At 37.6% G+C, this 20,144-nt stretch overlaps 1 protein-coding gene across 1 annotated transcript in view; it reads left to right on the top strand.

The window, feature by feature from the left end:
* sls (sallimus) overlaps positions 1–20,144 on the top strand; it is a 101,312-nt gene that overhangs the window by 15,561 nt on the left and 65,607 nt on the right. The window contains exons 5-21 of the mRNA XM_064437024.1: positions 320–2,176; positions 2,268–2,411; positions 2,501–2,902; positions 4,500–4,898; positions 5,010–5,405; positions 5,610–6,410; positions 6,497–6,748; positions 6,891–9,394; positions 9,810–10,004; positions 10,122–11,529; positions 11,612–11,899; positions 11,981–12,212; positions 12,298–12,469; positions 12,639–12,825; positions 13,216–13,546; positions 13,911–15,237; positions 15,477–15,606. Coding sequence (XP_064293094.1) covers positions 320–2,176; positions 2,268–2,411; positions 2,501–2,902; positions 4,500–4,898; positions 5,010–5,405; positions 5,610–6,410; positions 6,497–6,748; positions 6,891–9,394; positions 9,810–10,004; positions 10,122–11,529; positions 11,612–11,899; positions 11,981–12,212; positions 12,298–12,469; positions 12,639–12,825; positions 13,216–13,546; positions 13,911–15,237; positions 15,477–15,606 — 11,025 coding nt within the window. The remainder of the gene's footprint in view (positions 1–319; positions 2,177–2,267; positions 2,412–2,500; positions 2,903–4,499; positions 4,899–5,009; positions 5,406–5,609; positions 6,411–6,496; positions 6,749–6,890; positions 9,395–9,809; positions 10,005–10,121; positions 11,530–11,611; positions 11,900–11,980; positions 12,213–12,297; positions 12,470–12,638; positions 12,826–13,215; positions 13,547–13,910; positions 15,238–15,476; positions 15,607–20,144) is intronic.

Here is a 20,144-nt window from a genome sequence, read left to right as displayed (position 1 = left end):
ACATTCACTTGCTTAGGTATCTCAATTATAATCATACATTGTGGCGACATTGACGACCTCGGTGGCGCAGTGGTAAAGTTCTTGCCACTGAACCGAGAGGTCCCGGGTTCGATCCCCGGTCGGGTTATGATGGAAAATGATCTTTTTCTGATTGGCCCGGGTCTTGGATGTTTATCTATATATGTATTTGTTATAAAATATAGTATCGTTGAGTTAGTATCCCATAACACAAGTCTCGAACTTACTTTGGGGCTAGCTCAATCTGTGTGATTTGTCTTAATATATTTATTTATTATTATTATTTATTGTGTTTTTACAGCACGTTCGAGTATCGATACCTCAAGTATTCATCGTGGTTTATATGAGAAAACACGACAAATGGAGGAATCTAAATTTGTGGAACCTATGTACCAGATTGAAGAGATCTCAAAATCGAAACCGGTTTTTGTTCAGCCTTTATCGGATCCGAAACCTGTATCAGAAGGAAAGAATATTCATCTTGAATGTAGGTTGGAACCTATGGGTGATCCTACAATGAGAGTAGAGTGGTTCCACAATGGCAGAGCGATTACCGTAGGATCTAGGTTTAGAACTTACTACGATTTCGGCTTTGTAGCGTTAGATATCATTCATGCAACATCAGCCGACACCGGCGAATACACAGTAAGAGCCGTAAACCATCTAGGTTCAGCACATACATCGGCTATGGTACGTGTTATTGAACGTTCGGATATTTTGACAGAAACTCAAAATGAGCAAGCTGTTGAGCAAATTCAAATGCTGGAAGATGCTGCACGAAGGAGCAGACAAGTTCAGGAGGATATTACAGTCATGCAAGCACCACAATTCTCAAGAGCTTTACATAATATTGAAACAGTCGAGGGAACCAATGTTCATTTAGAATGCCGACTACAGCCTGTTGGAGACCCTACGATGAGAATTGAATGGTTCTGCAATGGTAGACCCGTTAAGACAGGTCACAGGTTTAGGCCGGCTTTTGAATTTGACTACGTGGCACTTGATTTATTGAGTGTTTATCCAGAAGACTCTGGAGTGTACACTTGCCAGGCTACGAATCAACTAGGAGAAGCAGTAACATCGTGCGCTCTACGTGTTATTGCTAAGAAAGATTTGATTTTCGACTCGCAACATCCATCTGGGCTTGAGAAAATTCAATATTTAGAAGATGCATCGCGTTATAAAAAGTCGGAAGTAATCGATGAGTCAATTAATATTAAACCACACTTTGTCACTAAGCCTAAGTCTATTGACAATGTTATTGAGGGCAACCATGTTCACTTTGAATGTAAACTTGAACCTGTTACTGATTCTAACCTGAAAGTAGAGTGGTTCAAAAATGGTCAACCAGTCACAATAGGCCATAGGTTCCGACCAATACATGATTTCGGATACGTTGCACTAGACATTATTGACTTGATTGCAGAAGATTCAGGAATTTACACTTGCCGAGCTGTAAACCTAGTAGGCACTGACGAAGTAAGCTGCAGATTAAGTTGCAGAAGTACAGCTGACATTGTAAGGGCAACACAAAATGAAGCGGGATTAGAACAAATCCATCATTTGGAAGATAGATCCAAATACCAGAGATCTGACGTCATCGATGAAGTCACAACACAAGCACCAATATTTACCACTTCTTTGAAAAACATTGAAATCAAAGAAGGGCAAAGAGCTCATTTTGAATGTAGGCTCATACCTGTTTCAGACCCAACGATGAAAGTGGAATGGTACCACAACAATAAACCACTGAAGAGTGGCTCACGATTCACAGAAACAAATAATTTTGGATTTGTTGCTCTTGATATTATGTCATGCTTACCTGAAGATTCTGGCACCTACACATGCAGAGCTATCAATGCTCTCGGTGAAGCCGTCACATCCGGTATAGCTATCGTACATTCCAAGAAATCTATTTATTTAGAGTCTCAGCATGAAGGAGCTCTTACAAGGCTCAATCAATTAGAAGATACATCTAGATATCAAAGGCACAGTGCTCAGGATGAAATGATCACTCAAGCGCCTGTCTTTACGATGCCTATGAAAGATATCAGGGTAGCAGAGAATCAGGCTGCACACTTTGAAGCAAGGCTTATTCCCGTAGGAGATCCGAAGCTTCGAGTAGAATGGTTACGAAATGGCGTACCAATTGAAGCTTGTAAGTATAAGTATTATTTTGTCACTCATGTTCATAAGTGTATATATTCATAATTTCTTTACGCGACTCTATAATCATTGTTAATTTTTAGCCAATCGACTCACAACAATGCACGATTTCGGATATGTAGCTCTCAACATGAAATATGTTAATCCTGAAGATTCTGGTACCTACACTTGCCGGGCTATTAATGAGCTAGGCGAAGCTGTAACATCGTCTACGCTGTTTGTACAATGTAAGTAATGTTTATCTATAAAATATCAGTAGTATATTCCTATATATATTGAAAGACAATGAATTTAACCTTTCATTTTGATTTTGCAGCAAAAGCATCTCTTCAACTAGAGTCACAACACGAGAGTGCATTAGAAAAGATACAACAATTGGAAGATTCGTCCCGTTATCAGCGCCGAGAAGATGTTGATGTTGCAGTAAAGCAAGCTCCTCGTTTTGTGACTCAACTAAATGGTCCTTCAAGGCTTGTAGAAGGACAAAGCGCCCATTACGAATGTCGTATTGAACCTTATCCTGATCCTAACATGCGTGTGGAGTGGTACTTTAATGGAAAGGTTTTACAAAGCGGCCATCGCTACCGTACAGCATACGACTTTGGATTCGCAGCTCTAGATATTCTTACTGTCTATGGAGAAGACTCCGGAGAATATACTTGCAAAGTCATAAACAATTTGGGACAGGCTACATCGTCGATAAAATTAAATGTTCAATGTAAGTATATGACAAAAATTATTCGTATTATGAAATATTATTCGTACAATTATATACCTATTTCCATTCTACATAATTTCTAGTTGTAAGTTCCGATATGTTTGTAGTTTTTTAAAAGCTGATATTGAATACTAGCTTTTGCCCGCGGCTTCGCCCGCGTGAATTTCATAGCAAAATCTCAGTAATTTTTTTATCGCGTACTCTATAAGACTGGTAAATATATATGATTCAAATTAGCAATTTTTTTCTCATCTTTAGTTCAATTTTCTATTTTCCGCTGCGTGTCTCGTCCCGCAAACTTGTCCCATCCCGCTCCTGCTATGTAATGTAAAGTAGATATCCCGTACCGTTTCCTACATATTGTGCCATCATGTTTTTTGCAATGTCCGTCCTGCCTCCCTCTACGTGTCTCCTTCCCATTTCCCGCTCCTACTCCCACTCCCGCTTTCTGCAATTTTCCATGACGTTTTACGTCCCGGTTTTTTATTAACCAAAAACGTAAATTAAACATTTTTTATATTTACTATTACTGTTATTTACTACAAAAAGTAAGTGTGCCAATTTTCAGCTTTTTATCTTGAAAATTGTATTAAGTCCCATACAATATTTCACCCCCCTTATAAAGGGGTTGAGGGTTAATTTACAGAAAAATCTGAAACACGTATTCATTACTTTGTTGTAAATAACCAAACTCCAAATTTTCAAGTCACTAACTTCAACGGTGTAGAACTTTCATATTTACAGTTTTTCACCCCTTTCATCCCCTTCGGAGTAGAATTTCCAAAAATCCTCTCTTTGTGCTCACCTACACTCACCTACAAGCCAAATTTCAGCTTCCCGCCCAGCAGTTTCGGGTATACGTTGTCTATCAGTCAGTCAGTCACTCAGTAACGGAAGAGTTATACTGATATATATTGATACATACTGCGCCCATTATATCTATATCAGACTTTAATCGATAAAAATAATTTGTTTATATTCTGTTTATACCTTTCTACAAAATTTTAAAGTAAATCACCTCGTGGATTGTTATTTTAATTTTCCTACAGGACCTATCATATAATTATCCTACGGAAACCTGACCGGGATTAAATGTATCTAATTTTCCAACAAGACCCTCCTAATTTTTCGGGATGAAATGTCTATAAGATGTTAACCCGGGATACTGAGGCATTTTTGATTCATAATTAGTTTTTCAATTATCCTACGGGAACATGACCATTTCCCGGAATGAAATTTTCCTACAGGACACTCCTCATTTTCCGGGATGAAATGTCTATAAGATGTTAACCCGGGATCCTGAGGCATTTTTTATTCATAATTAGTTTTTCAATTATCCTACGGGAACCTGACCATTTACCGGGATGAAATGTATCTAAGATATTAACCCGGTATACAAGGTACTAATCCGGTTTTAAGCAAATTGGTCCAGTAGATTTCGATTGATGCGCGTTCAGACAGACAGACAGAAATTTCCAAAACTATATTTTCGTCATCTATATCAGTAACTAAGTATATTCCATGAAGAATTAAAAAAAAAACAATGTACAAATTGGGCCTTCCTTCAATTTTATTATTATGTATTGATTGATTGCAGCCAAAGAATCCATAATAAGGGATACTCAACACGAAAGCGCTCTAGAAAAAATACAATACCTTGAAGATGACAGCAGATACAGGAAGGTAGTACGTGATGAAAGCTTTATTGCCGAGAAACCTCAATTCGGAAAGCCTCTCAAAAACGCAGAGGTAGCCGAAGGAAAACCAGTACATCTCGAAGCAACACTCACACCAGTGAACGACCCGACGATGCGTGTCGAATGGTACTGCAATGGGCGGCCCATTCAGCAAGGCCATCGTTTCAAAACAACATACGATTTTGGTTATGTAGCACTTGATATTCTTTATGCGTATGCTGAAGATACTGGCACTTATATGTGTAAAGCAACTAACGCCGTGGGCGAGGCAGTTACTACAAGCTCAGTGAAAGTAAATGGTATGTATTGTATAGATAAATTGTTAACATTTAATTTTAGGAACTATGTTCGAAATGCCATCAATGCTAATCAAAGCTATCCTCAAATTATGTAAAAATATATTGTTTCAGCTAAATCTGGGCTTTACCTGGATACTCTGGATGAACAAAGATTAAGAAAGATTCAAGAGCTGGAAAGATACGAGAGACCGAAAACAGTTGAAGAAGAAAGGCCAGGACAAAGGCCTGTATTCTTAACTGCACTAACCAGTTTAGAAAACTTAAAGGAGGGTGACCATGCCCACTTTGAGTGTAGAGTTGAACCAATTAACGACCCAGATTTGAAAATTGAATGGTTCCACAACGGACAGAAACTTAAAACAGGTCATAGATACAGAACGACTCATGACTTCGGTTATGTTGCTTTGGATATTTTGTACTCCTACTCTGAAGACTCCGGAACGTACATGTGTAAAGCTACGAACAAACTCGGAGAAGCTGTTAATACATGCACGTTGAAGGTTGCAGGTATGTAATGTAATTACATGGGTGTACATCTCTAATGTATATAAAATTTAATTCTTATCACCTAGGTTACTCCATTCCTATATGTTGTTCTTCATTTAAATAAACCTCTTTAATTCCTGTTGACATAATAACTGAAAAGTTTTATAAGAAATAACAAAATATTATTATTATGAAAATGTAACTACTTAATTTGTATTTATACAGGGCATAGGAGCATCATTCTCGATACTCAGCATCCGAATGGCTTGGAAAAGATAAGACAATTAGAAGCACAAGGTCATCACACCAGATTAGAAGTCGAAGAACCTAAGATAAGTCCGCCTAGGTTCGTCACTGAGTTGAGAGGAACAACTCATGTATTTGAAGGCAAGACTGCTCACTTTGAATGTCAAGTAGAGCCCGTACAAGATCCTAATCTACGTATAGAGTTTTACCATAACGGCAAAGCCCTGCAATCTGCGTCACGGTTCCATATCACTTTTGATTTTGGTTATGTGTCATTGGATATTCAGCACTGTGTTGCTGAAGACGCCGGCGAGTACTCGGTGAAAGCTATCAATGCTCTTGGGCACTGTACTTCATCAATATCCATGACAGTAACCGCAAAAGGTAGTATTATATCGGAATCTCAACGTCCTGAAGGTCTAGAGAAAATCCGAGAATTAGAATCGGCAGAGCCATTTAAGCGCCCAGAAATACCGGAACCTGTTACAAGGCAGAGACCTGTGTTTACACAGCCTCTTCAAAATATCGATAATATTCAAGAAGGACAAACTGCACACTTTGACTGTAGACTAATTCCTGTCGGTGATCCTACTCTCAAAGTAGAATGGTTCAGAAATGAGAAACTCATTGAAGACAGTTCAAGAATAACGAAAACACACGACTTTGGTTATGTATCTATGACCATTACCCACGTGCGTGATGAAGATGAAGGCGTCTACATGTGCAGAGCATCCAACTTGCTAGGAGAGGCGGTTACAACTGCAGCAATGAGAATAAAGAGTAAGTATTGTTAAAAATTTAGGTATCTCTATTGTCATCAAGCTTTTATCAAGTTATCACAATTATTTACAATTTTCTCTTTACAGCCAAAGCAGCTATTCAAATGGATACCCAACATCCCGAAGGAATGAGAAAAATTCAGCAACTTGAGGAACCTCAACCAAAGAGGAGTGAGGAACCAGACCGTGAATTTGAAAAACCTATCTTTACGCAAGTGCTTACAGGACCTTCTGAGTTATGGGAAGGACAGCATGCCCATTACGAAGCACGCGTTGTACCCGTTGGTGATCCTAGCTTGCGATTCGAGTGGTTCATCAATGGCGTTGAACTTAAAATGGGTAAGAAAATAACAAATTTCGTTTTCATCATGGGAAAGTTTAGACAGACGATTTAAAAATCATTCCTTTATAATTATAGTTATCATCATTTCTTTATACTTTACATAAATATAATGTACTTATAAAATATATATATTTTTAGGTTCTAGATTCCGCACTACACATGACTTTGGATTTGTCACATTGGATATTAACTCTGTAGTGGCTCAAGATGCTGGATTATATATGTGTAAAGCCATTAACAGAGCTGGTAGCACAGTATCTTCAACCGCTCTTAAAGTGAAAACTAAATCAACTATAGTAGATCAAGCAATGAGGCCGGAATCTTGGGAACAGATTCAACTGAAAGAAGCAGCAATGAACAAAGTTCCGGAAATGTTTGTAGATACTGGAGTTCAGCAAGCTCCTATTTTCACAACTCATCTTAAGAGCTACGACAAATTGGTCGAAGGACAACATGTTTATCTGGAAGCCCAGGTAGAACCACGGACAGATCCAAATTTGAAGATTGAATGGTTCAAGAATGGAGTATCTTTAACTACAGGTTCAAGATTGAAGAGTACTTTTGACTTTGGATTGGTGACACTATCGATTAATGGCCTGCGAATTGACGATTCTGGCATCTACACATGCAAAGCCACGAATCTTATGGGCGAAGCTGTTTCCACCGCATCTATTAAAATCGAAGATCGTCACTGGTTACTAGGAGAATCTCTTCACCCTGAATCGCTGGACAGAATAGGTGCCCTAGAGCAACCTAAAGCAACCAAACCAGAGTCTCCTGATCCAGTTTACGAGACGCCAGTATTTATTTCTCATTTGAACAACATATTATGTAAAGAGGGCGATAATATACACTTTGAATGTAACGTGGAACCGTCGAGAGACCCTACACTGAAAATTGAATGGTTCTTCAATAATAAACCATTGCCATCGGGTACAAGATATAAGAGCACACATGATTTCAGTTATGTTTCTTTAGATATCGTTCATACCTATGAAGAAGATTCTGGTATTTACACCTGCAAGGCAACAAACAGCAAGGGTTCAGCTACAACTTCAGGTTCACTTAGATGTACTGGTGATAAGGACATTTATTTGGATACTCAACATCCGCAAGGTAAGGCTGGCTTAGACGCTGTTGAACAAGCTGAAGAAGCCAGGCTATCTAAAGGAAGGCGACCATCAGTACCTGATGCTGAATATCCGAAACCGGAATGGGTTGTTCCAATTGCTGCTGAACATCAATTAACTGAGGGACAAGCACTTCACCTAGAAGGTCAAGTCGAACCAAAGAACGATCCAAATTTGAGGATAGAATGGTATTTCAATGGCAAAGTTCTTGAGCAAGGGTCCAGATTTAAGTTGACAAGCGACTTCGGGTTCGTAACTCTCGATTTGATCGATGTTTATGAAAGAGACAGTGGAATTTACACATGTAAGGCCTATAACAAGCGAGGAGAAGCGTTTACTTCTTCTACAATATTTTGTAGTAGCAAGGAGAATCTTATTGAAAGAACCCAACATCCCAAAGGAACAGAAGGCTTGGAGAAGATACAGAATCTTGAAGATTCTCTACGTAGAGAACCTGGCCAGAAACCCGATGATGATACTGGTAGACCACCTGAATTCACAAGTGTTTTCCAGGATATTGTTGACATAAGTGAGGGTCAAATTGCTCATTATGAAGCATCTTTAATACCAACTGGAGACCAAAGTATGGTTATTGAATGGTTCTATAATGGAAAGACCATCGAAGCTAGCCACCGCATCAGAACAGTATATGCGTTCGGTATGGTTGTCCTTGAAATCCTTGGAACCAAAACAACGGATTCTGGCATTTATTCTTGCCGAGCTACCAACAGATGGGGTCAAGCCGAGATAAGTGTCAAGCTAGAGTGTGTTGATAAAAGTAAGGGACAGAAACCGAGATTTACTACTCACATTCAGAGTATTGATGGTCTCAAAGATGGCCAATCAGCTCACTTTGAATGCACTGTCGTTCCTGTTGATGATCCTGATATGAAGATCGAATGGTATCATAATGGGCAGCCACTACGTCACTCAAATAGAATAAAGACTGTATCTGATTTCGGTTTCGTTGTTTTGGATATTGCATATACTCAGAATCATGACACAGGAGAATATGTTTGTCGTGCCTATAATAAATATGGCGAGGACTTCACAAAGGCGACTATTAACTGCTACGGCCGAAGTGGAGTTTATTATGACAGCTTACAGCCTGACTCACTTACTAAAATCAGAGAATTAGAAAGTATGCAGGGAGTACAACAACAAACTCCATCTGCTGCTTCAGCAGAACCACCGAAGTTCTTAACTCAAATACAGGATGTGACAAAATTAGTCGAGGGCCAAAGTGCTCACTTCGAAGCCCGTTTGGTACCGGTGGACGATCCCGATCTTAAAGTAGAATGGTTCTATAATGGCAAGAAATTGCCACACGGACATAGGTATAGAACTTTCCATGATTTTGGAATTGTAATATTAGACATTCTTTATTGTTACGAAGAGAACTCCGGTGAATATGAATGTATCGCAACTAATAAATTGGGCCGCGATTCAACAAAAGCTACTCTAAAATGCACGTCAAAAGAGAATTTGATTTTGGACTCGCAACTGCCGCGGGTAAGTTCAACTCAGTTCCTTTGTTTGGTAATGTTTAAAAATGATTGAATTAATACTAAGGTAATAATTTGAATATGGATAATTTCATGTGTTGTTGACTGTACAATATTTATTCATTGATCGAGCGAGGGAAGTCTAAAATTATATTTGGGGCAAAAATATATTTTTTGTATGTATGTTTCTAACGAGATAATTTTCGAACCGTTGGTCCAATTTTGATAGACTGAAAACTAAAAGCTATGTAGGATATGCCATTACAATTTTGAAGTTCGTGGGGCATCAAAATCGGTTCAGTCGTTTTTGAAATATTCACAATTTTGTAAAAAAATATTGTGTTTGCGACCTTTAAGTTCGCGGCGAACAACTAGTTATTATCTGCTTCATTTTATCCCATTTATATTTAGATTTATTTCAGGGCATGGAAGGTGGATTAGAAAAACTACAAACCTTGGAAGATTCTATGGTGCGTAGAAAGGATACAACTGTAGAAGAAGAACGAGGCAAAGCCCCTGTTTTCACTGTTCCATTGTCGAATATAGAAAATCTCAGAGAAGGAGAAAACGCTCACTTTGAAGCTCGACTAACTCCAACTGACGATCCAAACCTGAAAGTAAGTAAAAACAAAATCATTCACACGTAGTTTAAGTAATCAATTGAAGATATTTCAGTGCTATAAAAAACTATTTTACGACAATAAACTGTATTCATTTGTGATTTCGTTTTTAAGGTGGAGTGGTATTGGAATGGTAAATCCCTAAAGGCTGGTTCACGTTTTAGAACATTCTGTGACTTTGGATTTGTCATCCTTGAAATATCCCCTACTTATCCTGAAGACTCCGGAGAATATCTATGCAGAGCATATAATAATTACGGAGAAGCTGTCACAACGGCTACAATGAAAGTTCAAGGAAAACGTAATATAATTCTGGAGTCTCAGTTACCAAAGGGTATGGAGGGAACCATCGATAAGATTGCTGCTCTAGAAGGTTACACTGGTACTGTCGATTCCTTGACGCCAGAAGCTGAGACTGGAAACCCACCAGAGTTTACAACTACACCGTCGGATCTTATTTTGTCAGAAAACTCTTCAGCTCACTTCGAGTGCAGACTAGTGCCAATTAATGACTCGAGCATGAGAGTAGAATGGTTCCACAACGGAAAACCATTATTAACAGGATCTAGGGTTAAAACTATAAATGACTTTGGTTTCGTCATATTAGAGATTGGTGGAGTATACCAACGCGATGCAGGTCTTTATACTTGCAAAGCGACTAATCGTCATGGTGAGGCTACTGTTTCCTGTAAATTACAGGTCAAAGGTAGACAAGGTATTATTCTTGAACCTCAATTGCCATCTCACTTTAAATCAGGAACTGAAAGCATTCAGAAGTTAGAAGAAACACTTCATAAACGCGAAGAAATTACGGTCGAAGATGAAAAGCCTAATCCACCTAAGTTTACAGTGGAAATTAAAGACAATCTGGATATTCCGGAAGGCGGACCAATACATTTTGACTGTCGCGTTGAGCCTGTTGGTGATCCTACAATGCGAATCGATTGGTTCCACAATGGTCGGCCTTTTGCTACCGGTTCCCGTGTACATATGCTCAACGATTTTGGTTTTATTGCTTTGGACATCGACTACATCTATGCGCGTGACGCTGGTGAATATACCTGCCGCGCTACGAACAGATGGGGTTCTGCTACTACGACGGCTAAAATTACTTGCAGCTCCAAACGTGATATTGTTTTGGAGTCGCAGTTACCCCAAGGTATGAGCGGAGAAAAGATCAAGGAACTTGAGAGAGGCCGCATTAGTGAGGCTCCTAAAGAGGAACCTGTCGTAAGTTCTCCACCTAAATTTATAACACAAATTCAATCTCACACCGTAGAAGAATCTGAAGGAGTTCGTTTTGAGTGTCGAGTAGAACCCAAGGAAGATCCTAAACTGCGTATTGAGTGGTATCGCAACGGAAAATTGTTACCATCTGGACATAGATATCGAACTGTATACGATATGGGTTTTGTGTCACTTGATATTTTATATGTATATGCTGAGGATTCCGGCGAATATGTGTGCCGAGCTGTAAATGATTTCGGAGAAGACTTCACTAAAGGCACAGTTTCGTGCAAACGTAAGTATCATAAAATATTACTTAAATGTTATTTGTTAATACATGGGCAATATAATATTGAAATTATTGTAATATTTTACAGAACTGCCAGATATAATTTTACAAAACCAAGTTCCTAGAGGTATGAAAAAATCTGAAGCTCTTACGCAAATGGAGGCTACCATTAAGAAATACACTTCTGAAATATTCCTCACCGAAGACGACCTCTACGACGCTGACAAGAAGCAACCACCTCGATTCGTCACCCAGATTCAAAGTCAGACTACTCTAGTTGAAATGGAGACTACAAAATTCGAATGTCAATTGGCACCTGTAGGAGATCCTAACATGAAAGTTGAATGGTTCTTCAATGGAAAACCATTACTACACAGTATGTGACATCTATTTTAGTATGTTTGTATAGCATTAGCTTCATTGCAAAAAAAATATTAACCTATGTTTTATCTTTCAGAGAATCGTTTTACACCAATTTACGACTTCGGATACGTTGCTATGAACTTTGGCTGGGTATATCCTGAGGACAGTGGGGAATATGTGTGCAGGGCCACAAACTTATATGGCATGGATGAAACTAGAGCAGTAATAAAAACCGCAGGCAAGCCAGGCATCGTCTATGACTCTCAACTACCAAAGCATATGAAGAGTATCGAGAAAATCAGAGAGATGGAAGCATCATGGCAAATGTAATTATTATTTTTAAGTCATAAAATTAAAAGGTGAACAAATAAACTAAGAATAGATAATACCTTTTATAATTTATACTTACAGAGCACCAGAACAGGCAGTGGAAATTGAAAAGGCCCGATCGGCACCAGTTTTTGTTAGTAGGCCGGACCCAGTAACCGTTGAAGAGGGAGAATGGGCCCGTTTCTGCTGCCGTGTGACAGGACATCCAAAACCTCGTGTAATGTGGCTCATTAACGGCAACACCATTGTCAATGTAAGTAAATAATATGATAATTCATTCAAAGTATTTCTAAGTCGGCAAAAAGTGGCATCTTGTGATCACGATCACGACGCCCCAATTGTAAGACAATTAATCCTTGCAAAAAGTAATTTAAGAATTTGTTAGTGTAATGTATGATAAAAAGGAACTTGATATTTTTTAGGGTTCTAGATACAAACTGACCTACGACGGCATGTATCACTTTGATATACCAAAAACTAGACAATATGACACAGGCAAAATAGAAGTGATTGCCAGAAGTTCAGTAGGTGAAGCACTAGCAACAACAGAACTGAAAGTCATCCCAAGACATGACGATTACAGAGGAGTATTGAAAAACGCACCGAGACGTAAGTAATCTAGATTTGACTTCATTGACACAAATACTTGCGATAACAACATTACTACAATGCTTCTATGTCTATCAACAACCACAATTTTAAATAGTACCTAATAATGACATAGGTAATTTCACACCTTTATCAATAATATGAAAAATTGCTTTCAATAATACTCTGCTGTAAAACATGACGCCAAATCACGCAAACACAAACATACCGCTTAAGCACAAATAAAACCCCCTTGCTCTCCTTTTCCTTTCCTTCCTATATAAAACGAAGTGTGCAGCTATATCTCCTGCTTCTACCGGCTTAACATCGGAATCTTAAGAGGTATGTCCTGATTATATTATTAACTGAATTGATGGTTTTGTTCTAACTTAAATTGTTGATTCTATACAGCATGGTACGATGAAACAACACAGTATCAGCGTTCTGAAACTGAGTTAGAAAAGACGTTTGAAGAACGTCAAACTTTGCAACGGCAAGGCGTTATTGATCACAGGCCTGAGTTGAAACCCAAATTAATAAAGGAACCAGAGACAGAATGGCAGCAAACAGTGAAGAAGAAGAAGAGTGAAGAATATTACAATAAGCTCCAGGAGCTTGAAAATGAGCAAGTAGTAAAAGAGAGCAGACTGAGAGAATCGACACACCAATATGCTATTCCGGGAGAAAAGATTGCAAGCAGTTCATTAGCGAAAGGCATGGCACAAAAATACGAAACTAACTTGTAAGTAAACTATTTATATATTTTGAAACTAAATTTAAGCATTATCAGTAATTTGGAACTATCTATTTGTATAAAATGCTAAACAAGCCCAATATATATATATATAATGGTATGCCACATATATAACGATAAAATAAAAGTCAACTGTCAACTGTTATTAAAATAATTTAAATCCATAAATACAAAGGTATTAAAGACACGACTCTAATATACTTAAAAATAAATTTTCTGAGCATTATGATGGCCTGTAGTTAAAATTACAGTAGAAGTCTATACTGGTATTGACTCTATTTTAGTTTTATATTAGTTTTATATTATTATTATACCATTGTATACGGCAAATTTAATAAATATTAATTTACAGGGAGCAAAGTGACGAAGTAGTAGAACAGCAAATACACAAGAAAGTAACTCAAAAGCCTAGAATTCCAGACCCATTGGAATCTACAGTGCACGGCAAAGAAGTTCATGTCGCTAAGCAAAAACAAATACAAAAAGAAGTGGTTGGTGATACAGAGATAACACGAAAAATTACATCTACTGAAACAACAGAAGTTGAACACAAAGCACAGACGCAAGAACGAGTAGTTGAAGGACCTGTGAAACCCTCAAAACCACCAGTCTTTACAAAGAAGATGCAACCATGTCGTGTATTTGAACATGAACAAGCAAGATTCGAAGTAGAATTTGATGGAGATCCATTGCCAAACATTAAATGGTACCGTGAAAATTTCCCAATCAAAAACTCACCAGATTTCCAAATTCATACATTCAGCACAAAATCTATTCTAATAATAAGACAAGTTTTTATTGAAGACTCCGCTGTGTTTGCTGCTGTCGCTGAGAACAGAGGAGGTACTGCAAAATGTAGTGCAAACTTGGTGGTAGAAGAGCGCAGACGCCAAGGTAGAGGTGGAATCATACCACCTAGCTTTACACTTACTGCACAAAATGTCAATGTGACATCTGGGCAACTTGTACGTTTTGACACTAAAGTAACAGGAACTAAGCCGATAGATGTGTACTGGCTAAAGAACGGAAAGAAAGTACAACCAGACATCCGGAATAAGATTTTAGAAGAGGATGGAACATACACTCTTCTTATTTTAGAAGCTTATCCACAGGATTCCGGAAAATATGAGTGTGTAGCTATCAACAGTGCAGGTGAAGCAAGATGTGATGCTGAATGTTTGGTTAATGCTCCAGCTACTAAGGAAAAGCCGAAACCACAATCTAAAGCTGCTAATGCGCCTCCTGAAATAATTGAACCTCTCAAAGACAAAGTGGTAACTGAGGGACAAGCTATAGAATTCAGCTGTAAGATTGTCGGAAAACCTACTCCCACGGTGCAGTGGTATAAGGGCGATAAACTAATTAAGCCCTCAAAATACTTCCAAATGTCAAGAGCGGCCGATGAATATACTTTACGCATATCTGAGGCCTTCCCCGAAGACGAAGGAGACTATAAATGCGTTGCCTATAATTCAGCTGGACGAGTTACTGTCGCTGCGAAATTGAAAGTCACTCAGCCAGACCAAGGAGATAATTTACCAACACTTACACCTCTTCGCGATGTTGTAGTTTACGAAGGACAACCAGCTCAGTTCAAGACGAACATAACTAGCAAGACTAAGCCGAACATACAATGGCTTCGTGAAGGCGCCCTTATTCCTGAGACACCTGATTTCCAGGTAATATTTCTTTTTGAAATTGAGATTTTAAATGAAACATTGGCCTTGTTTTTCCTGGTGAACAAAAAAATACAATTTAGAATATCTCCACAAAGTTTTATTCCGTGGACGCCGTGTTGACACTATTATTTCTTCGACCATCACTGGAGTTTAAGACCATAAATAAGCTAAGCCAATTTAATTACCAAATCAGTACCTCAGCTGGAAGTATCATTAACAAAATGTGTATTTTATTATAGATGATTCACGAGGGCAACAACGCGGTGCTTCTAATCGGTAACACATATGAGGAGGATACCGGCATCTTCACGTGCCGTGCTACTACTGCTGCCGGCCAAGCCGAGACCTCGGCAAAACTAGTCGTCAAAAGTAAGACATAGATACAGGCAGCGAGCTCGCGTCGCGCACTTTTAATCCATTAATGTAGTGTTTCTTTGTTTCAACTCTTTACCACTATGAGATCGGGTGAAAACTACTATATAAATTTGAAAGTTGACCAGCGAATCTTTCCAAAAAGGCTTCGTAAAATCGTAGCGGTCACCGCAATAACGACTTCCGCCCGCTTCCTAGATACACCCCGTGAGTCGTGATGTTATGGCACATAGACGACATGAATTACCACATATCTAATCATGAACGACTCGCCCCATTGTTACGCGATATTAATACGACGAATCCGCGCGGACATTCCACAACGTTGCGCGAACACCCTAACACTACTTGCAAGTGGAATCAATTGTAAACTTAACTCAGTAGTATATTTTGGGCGAATTTCCGCATCTAACAATGCTGTACATTAAGCTTTTTGTGTAAATAGTCCTAGTGGTACGTCGAGTGAGTCGTACGTCGGCGGCACCGGCAGATCAGCGAGCTACGAGCCTGGAACAACCTTTGTATGGACAGAGGACACACGTAACATGTGATTAACACGAACACAAGACATTCTACGACTGTTTTGTTTTGCTTTACCGCTACGATGTTTACTAAATAATGTATTTATTATCGATCATTTATTCAGAACATTGCGTAAACTGGACGCGTCTTTTGGCGAAATGTCAAATGTATTTTTCACCCAATACTCTTTGAAAAGTAATTTTAAGCCTGCGCTAAAATTTATTGATTTATTTGGCCTATTAACATAAGAATTTGAGTAACTAAGCTTTTTGTGTTGAGATCTGACCTGTGAAACTTATGCAACTGATCTCACTTATGTCCATTTGGAATATGTACTCTAGCGAAGTTTATCAGGTGGTCGTGATATTGGGACTCGGCGTGCGCTTCTGTGGTCTATGAGATGTTTGCGGTTTGCTATCATATGTAAATATAGTACCGATGGACCACATCAGCCCGCTACGAAACCGAATAGTCCCTGCTTTAGCTTTATCCTTAAGCATGATTAATGTTTGTATTATCCAGATATTTTGAGTTTATTGTTAAGACCCGTCACACCTAACAAACAGTGCACGTAGGTTGCCAAATTCTGAGTCGTCAAAACCTAACAGCTACGACTAACTTTGTCAAAGTGTCTTCCTCATAATATAATGTAACGTTTCGGATATACGTATATTCGGTCACCGGGCTCAGGGTGGGTCGTTCTCGCAAAGTTAATCGTGGTTCCGCTGTCAACTCTTCTGTGACAAAGAAACATTCGGTTAAGGCGGCGACAAGCCTCCAAACTTGAAGTACGCACGCAATTCTTGCCTTGCCAGTTTCTATGTTTTGGTAAACACTGCCTATGTTGATGACCTAATTGTTTTCTGCAAGTACAAATCCGAATTGAATGAGATTTTTTAGTTTAACGTACAGTGATCTTTAACTTAGTTTTTTTAAGTGCACGATATTGTTAAATTAAATTGTGTTGTATGTTTCACCTAATTGTAATAAGTTATTAGTCGTGGCAATATTTTATCACTAAATATTTTTCAGTGCCTATCCATATTATTTAATATATTTATGATTTTTGTATGTTACCTTTATGTGTAAACTGTTCAATAAACGCTATAAATTATTGGTATCTTCGCATTATTCATCATGTATTTAATTGAAAATGAAAGTAAAATTTCCCAATCGGTGAAAATATTCGAAATATTATGGTTTATTCGGACGGGGCTTATGAAAAAGAAGAACTATGTTTAGATTGACGATCACACACATTCAACACAACGCACTGACATGAAGCGACAACTATCCATCAAGTTTTATATTTAGTGGTAATACATACATTCACTATACAATTTTGTTAAGTACCAACACGACTCGAACAGGTCAACTAATATAGAATTAGATTTCTTAATTCTTAGTCAGTAAAACAGTCTTAGTCAGTCGTCATTACAAACTGCTGTATTGATGGATAGTGATGTCGCTTCGTTATAGATGCTTTGATTCATTGACTGGCACACTTCTTTCTAAACTATTACTCTCTTCATTCCATAAGAAATTGACTTGTGATTTACTAGTCACATTTCCTTGCTACTGTTGTAACTAAACAGTTGATTAGCTTTTATTCTAATGTGTTTTAATTAAACCAGTGAATGGATGTTAACTAATTTTGCCGAAGTTTTAATTCACGATTAATTAGTATAATAATTTTAGGATATTTACAAAAAGTGAAAATTTGAAAATTTATTTTTTATATAAACTAAACAAACCCCAAAATTTTTCTATCACTATTAGTTTATCGATTTGTAGAATGGAATCAAACAGGCAATGTCACGTAAATCGATAGGCACATATACCTATACAAAAGCAGATCAATACGTATTCATGAACAAGAATAAAATTAATTCACTGCAAATAGGTACCATACAAATTACCAACTTAAACAAAAGTCTAAGACGCAGGCAAGGGAGAAGTGGTAAAGAGTTTCATAAGAGGATGCTTTTAAAGATATAACATGACAAAAGGGACATTTGTGCATCAATACAAAGTCTAGTACGACTAAACTCTTTGCAAAATTTAATCATCATTAGAAACCATGTTTCATCTAGAAAATTTTCCACTTAAGTTATTCATAAATAAAAATGGGTAAATGGTAATTGATAATAATGGGATGATTTTTAGAGACATTTCGAAGTAGATAAGTGTGTTAAATCAAAGCCATAAATTTTACCATTTTAAAAGTTCCTCCTAAGTAGCAAGATTTTTGTGAACATAAAGTACAGTAAAATAATTACTATTTACTGTTAAAGCCTGTAGGTGACTTTCAATAAACAATACCCTATGGTCTCTTTCAATTCCAAGCTTGATTTGTCTTTGACTCGTAGTAACCTGAAGACATTGGTTACCGCGACCGCGATCTGATTTGTTATATTAGAATGATGATTATAATTTGATAAATTTTTTATGTTATAAAAATGTATAACATGGTGAAATCCCTCCTATGAAGCTTTGACACTTGAAAAAGACTTGAGTTTTTGTAAAGTATAGTACAACACGAAAGTATAGTACAACACTGAGGAACCTCGGGAGATATATCAAGAACAGAAACCATTTTCAGTAAGTACATAACAGGTAAGCTATACACATATTGTTAAATAATTTATAGTTGAAAAATTAAATATTTTATTATGGTAAATTGAAATCTAAGAGGTAGCCTTCTCTCTAGGGGTATTATAAACAGGGGGGGCTAATATTAGTCTAAACTACTTCATACATATTCGCATCTCCGTAATTAATACTTTTAATTCTGGGATGTTGATATAAACTTCTGACTGATCTTGGGAACTTTCCAACTTTCATATTTACGCATCCAGGGTATTAGGTTCATTCGCGTGCACCCGTTTTTTAGACCTGACGTATAAGCTTGTTTGGGCACTTAAGTTATACCTAATCACAGGTTATACCTAAACATAGCCGTACGATAAATAAAGTAATGTGTGTGCAAACTAGGTCTAGACGAGGATCGTAAACATGATGTAATCAACTGAGACCGGATAAGCCTGCGAAAGATGTAGCTCCACTTCGGGGTATAGCCGTAACATAAATACTTAGAAGTGAAACATTAAAATAACATTTTAAAAACCTATATTTTCTAGTGATTGCAATAATAATTCTTTAGGTCTTCGATAGTAAATACTAGGCAGTCTCTATATCGTAAAAAGTTTTATTCTCGTGTGCACGACAGGCACACAATCAAACGTAGTAACTTTGCCTTGCACATGCACCATTGTCTAGGAACCCCACGCATTCGATATTTTATAATCCCGTAACTCAAAAGGTAAAAACGGAACTCACATAGGATCACTTTGTTGTCCGTATGTCAAGACTTTCTCAGGCGTAATGGTATCAAGTTGAAATTTATAGGAAATACACTAGTTAAGAACCGAAAAAAACCGAACTGGTAAGTCAACGTGAAAAGTATCGCGATTATACAAAGGAATAAAAACTTACTTTTATGGTCCTACCCGTTGACCAAGAATCATGTAATTTGGCAAGATGGGCTTACTACACAGGATAAAGGGAAGGATGAAAACCATACGGTGCCACGTACACAGACAGCCAAGACAGACAAACACACTTAGCGGTTAAATTTATAACACCCGGTTAAAAATATAAATATAATAATAACTAGGAGGAAATAGTGCTTTTAAGAGCGTTTACGCCGTTTGCCTCTAAAACAGCACTTTTTAAACCTGTTAAAAATCCATCAACCACTTCTATTACAAATGTATTAATTACTACACTCTCTACTACAACTACTTTAGGAAATTTGTTTGTCTCAATAATTATCACAGAGAATATTTCAATTAATAGTGTATTTTTGCATTGAACTGAACTGGGGTTTTCGTAATTTGCCCTTCAGTGTCATTTTCGAAGCTATTATCAAAAGAAGAAACAAACTTGATTAGAAAAAATAAAAATCTATTACTTATCACTGATTTTTAATTTGGGCATATTATTATACAAAA

The sequence above is a fragment of the Plodia interpunctella genome, chromosome Z, assembly GCF_027563975.2.
Source record: "Plodia interpunctella isolate USDA-ARS_2022_Savannah chromosome Z, ilPloInte3.2, whole genome shotgun sequence".
NCBI lineage: Eukaryota > Metazoa > Arthropoda > Insecta > Lepidoptera > Pyralidae > Plodia > Plodia interpunctella.
This window is presented reverse-complemented; position numbering and strand designations above follow the sequence as displayed.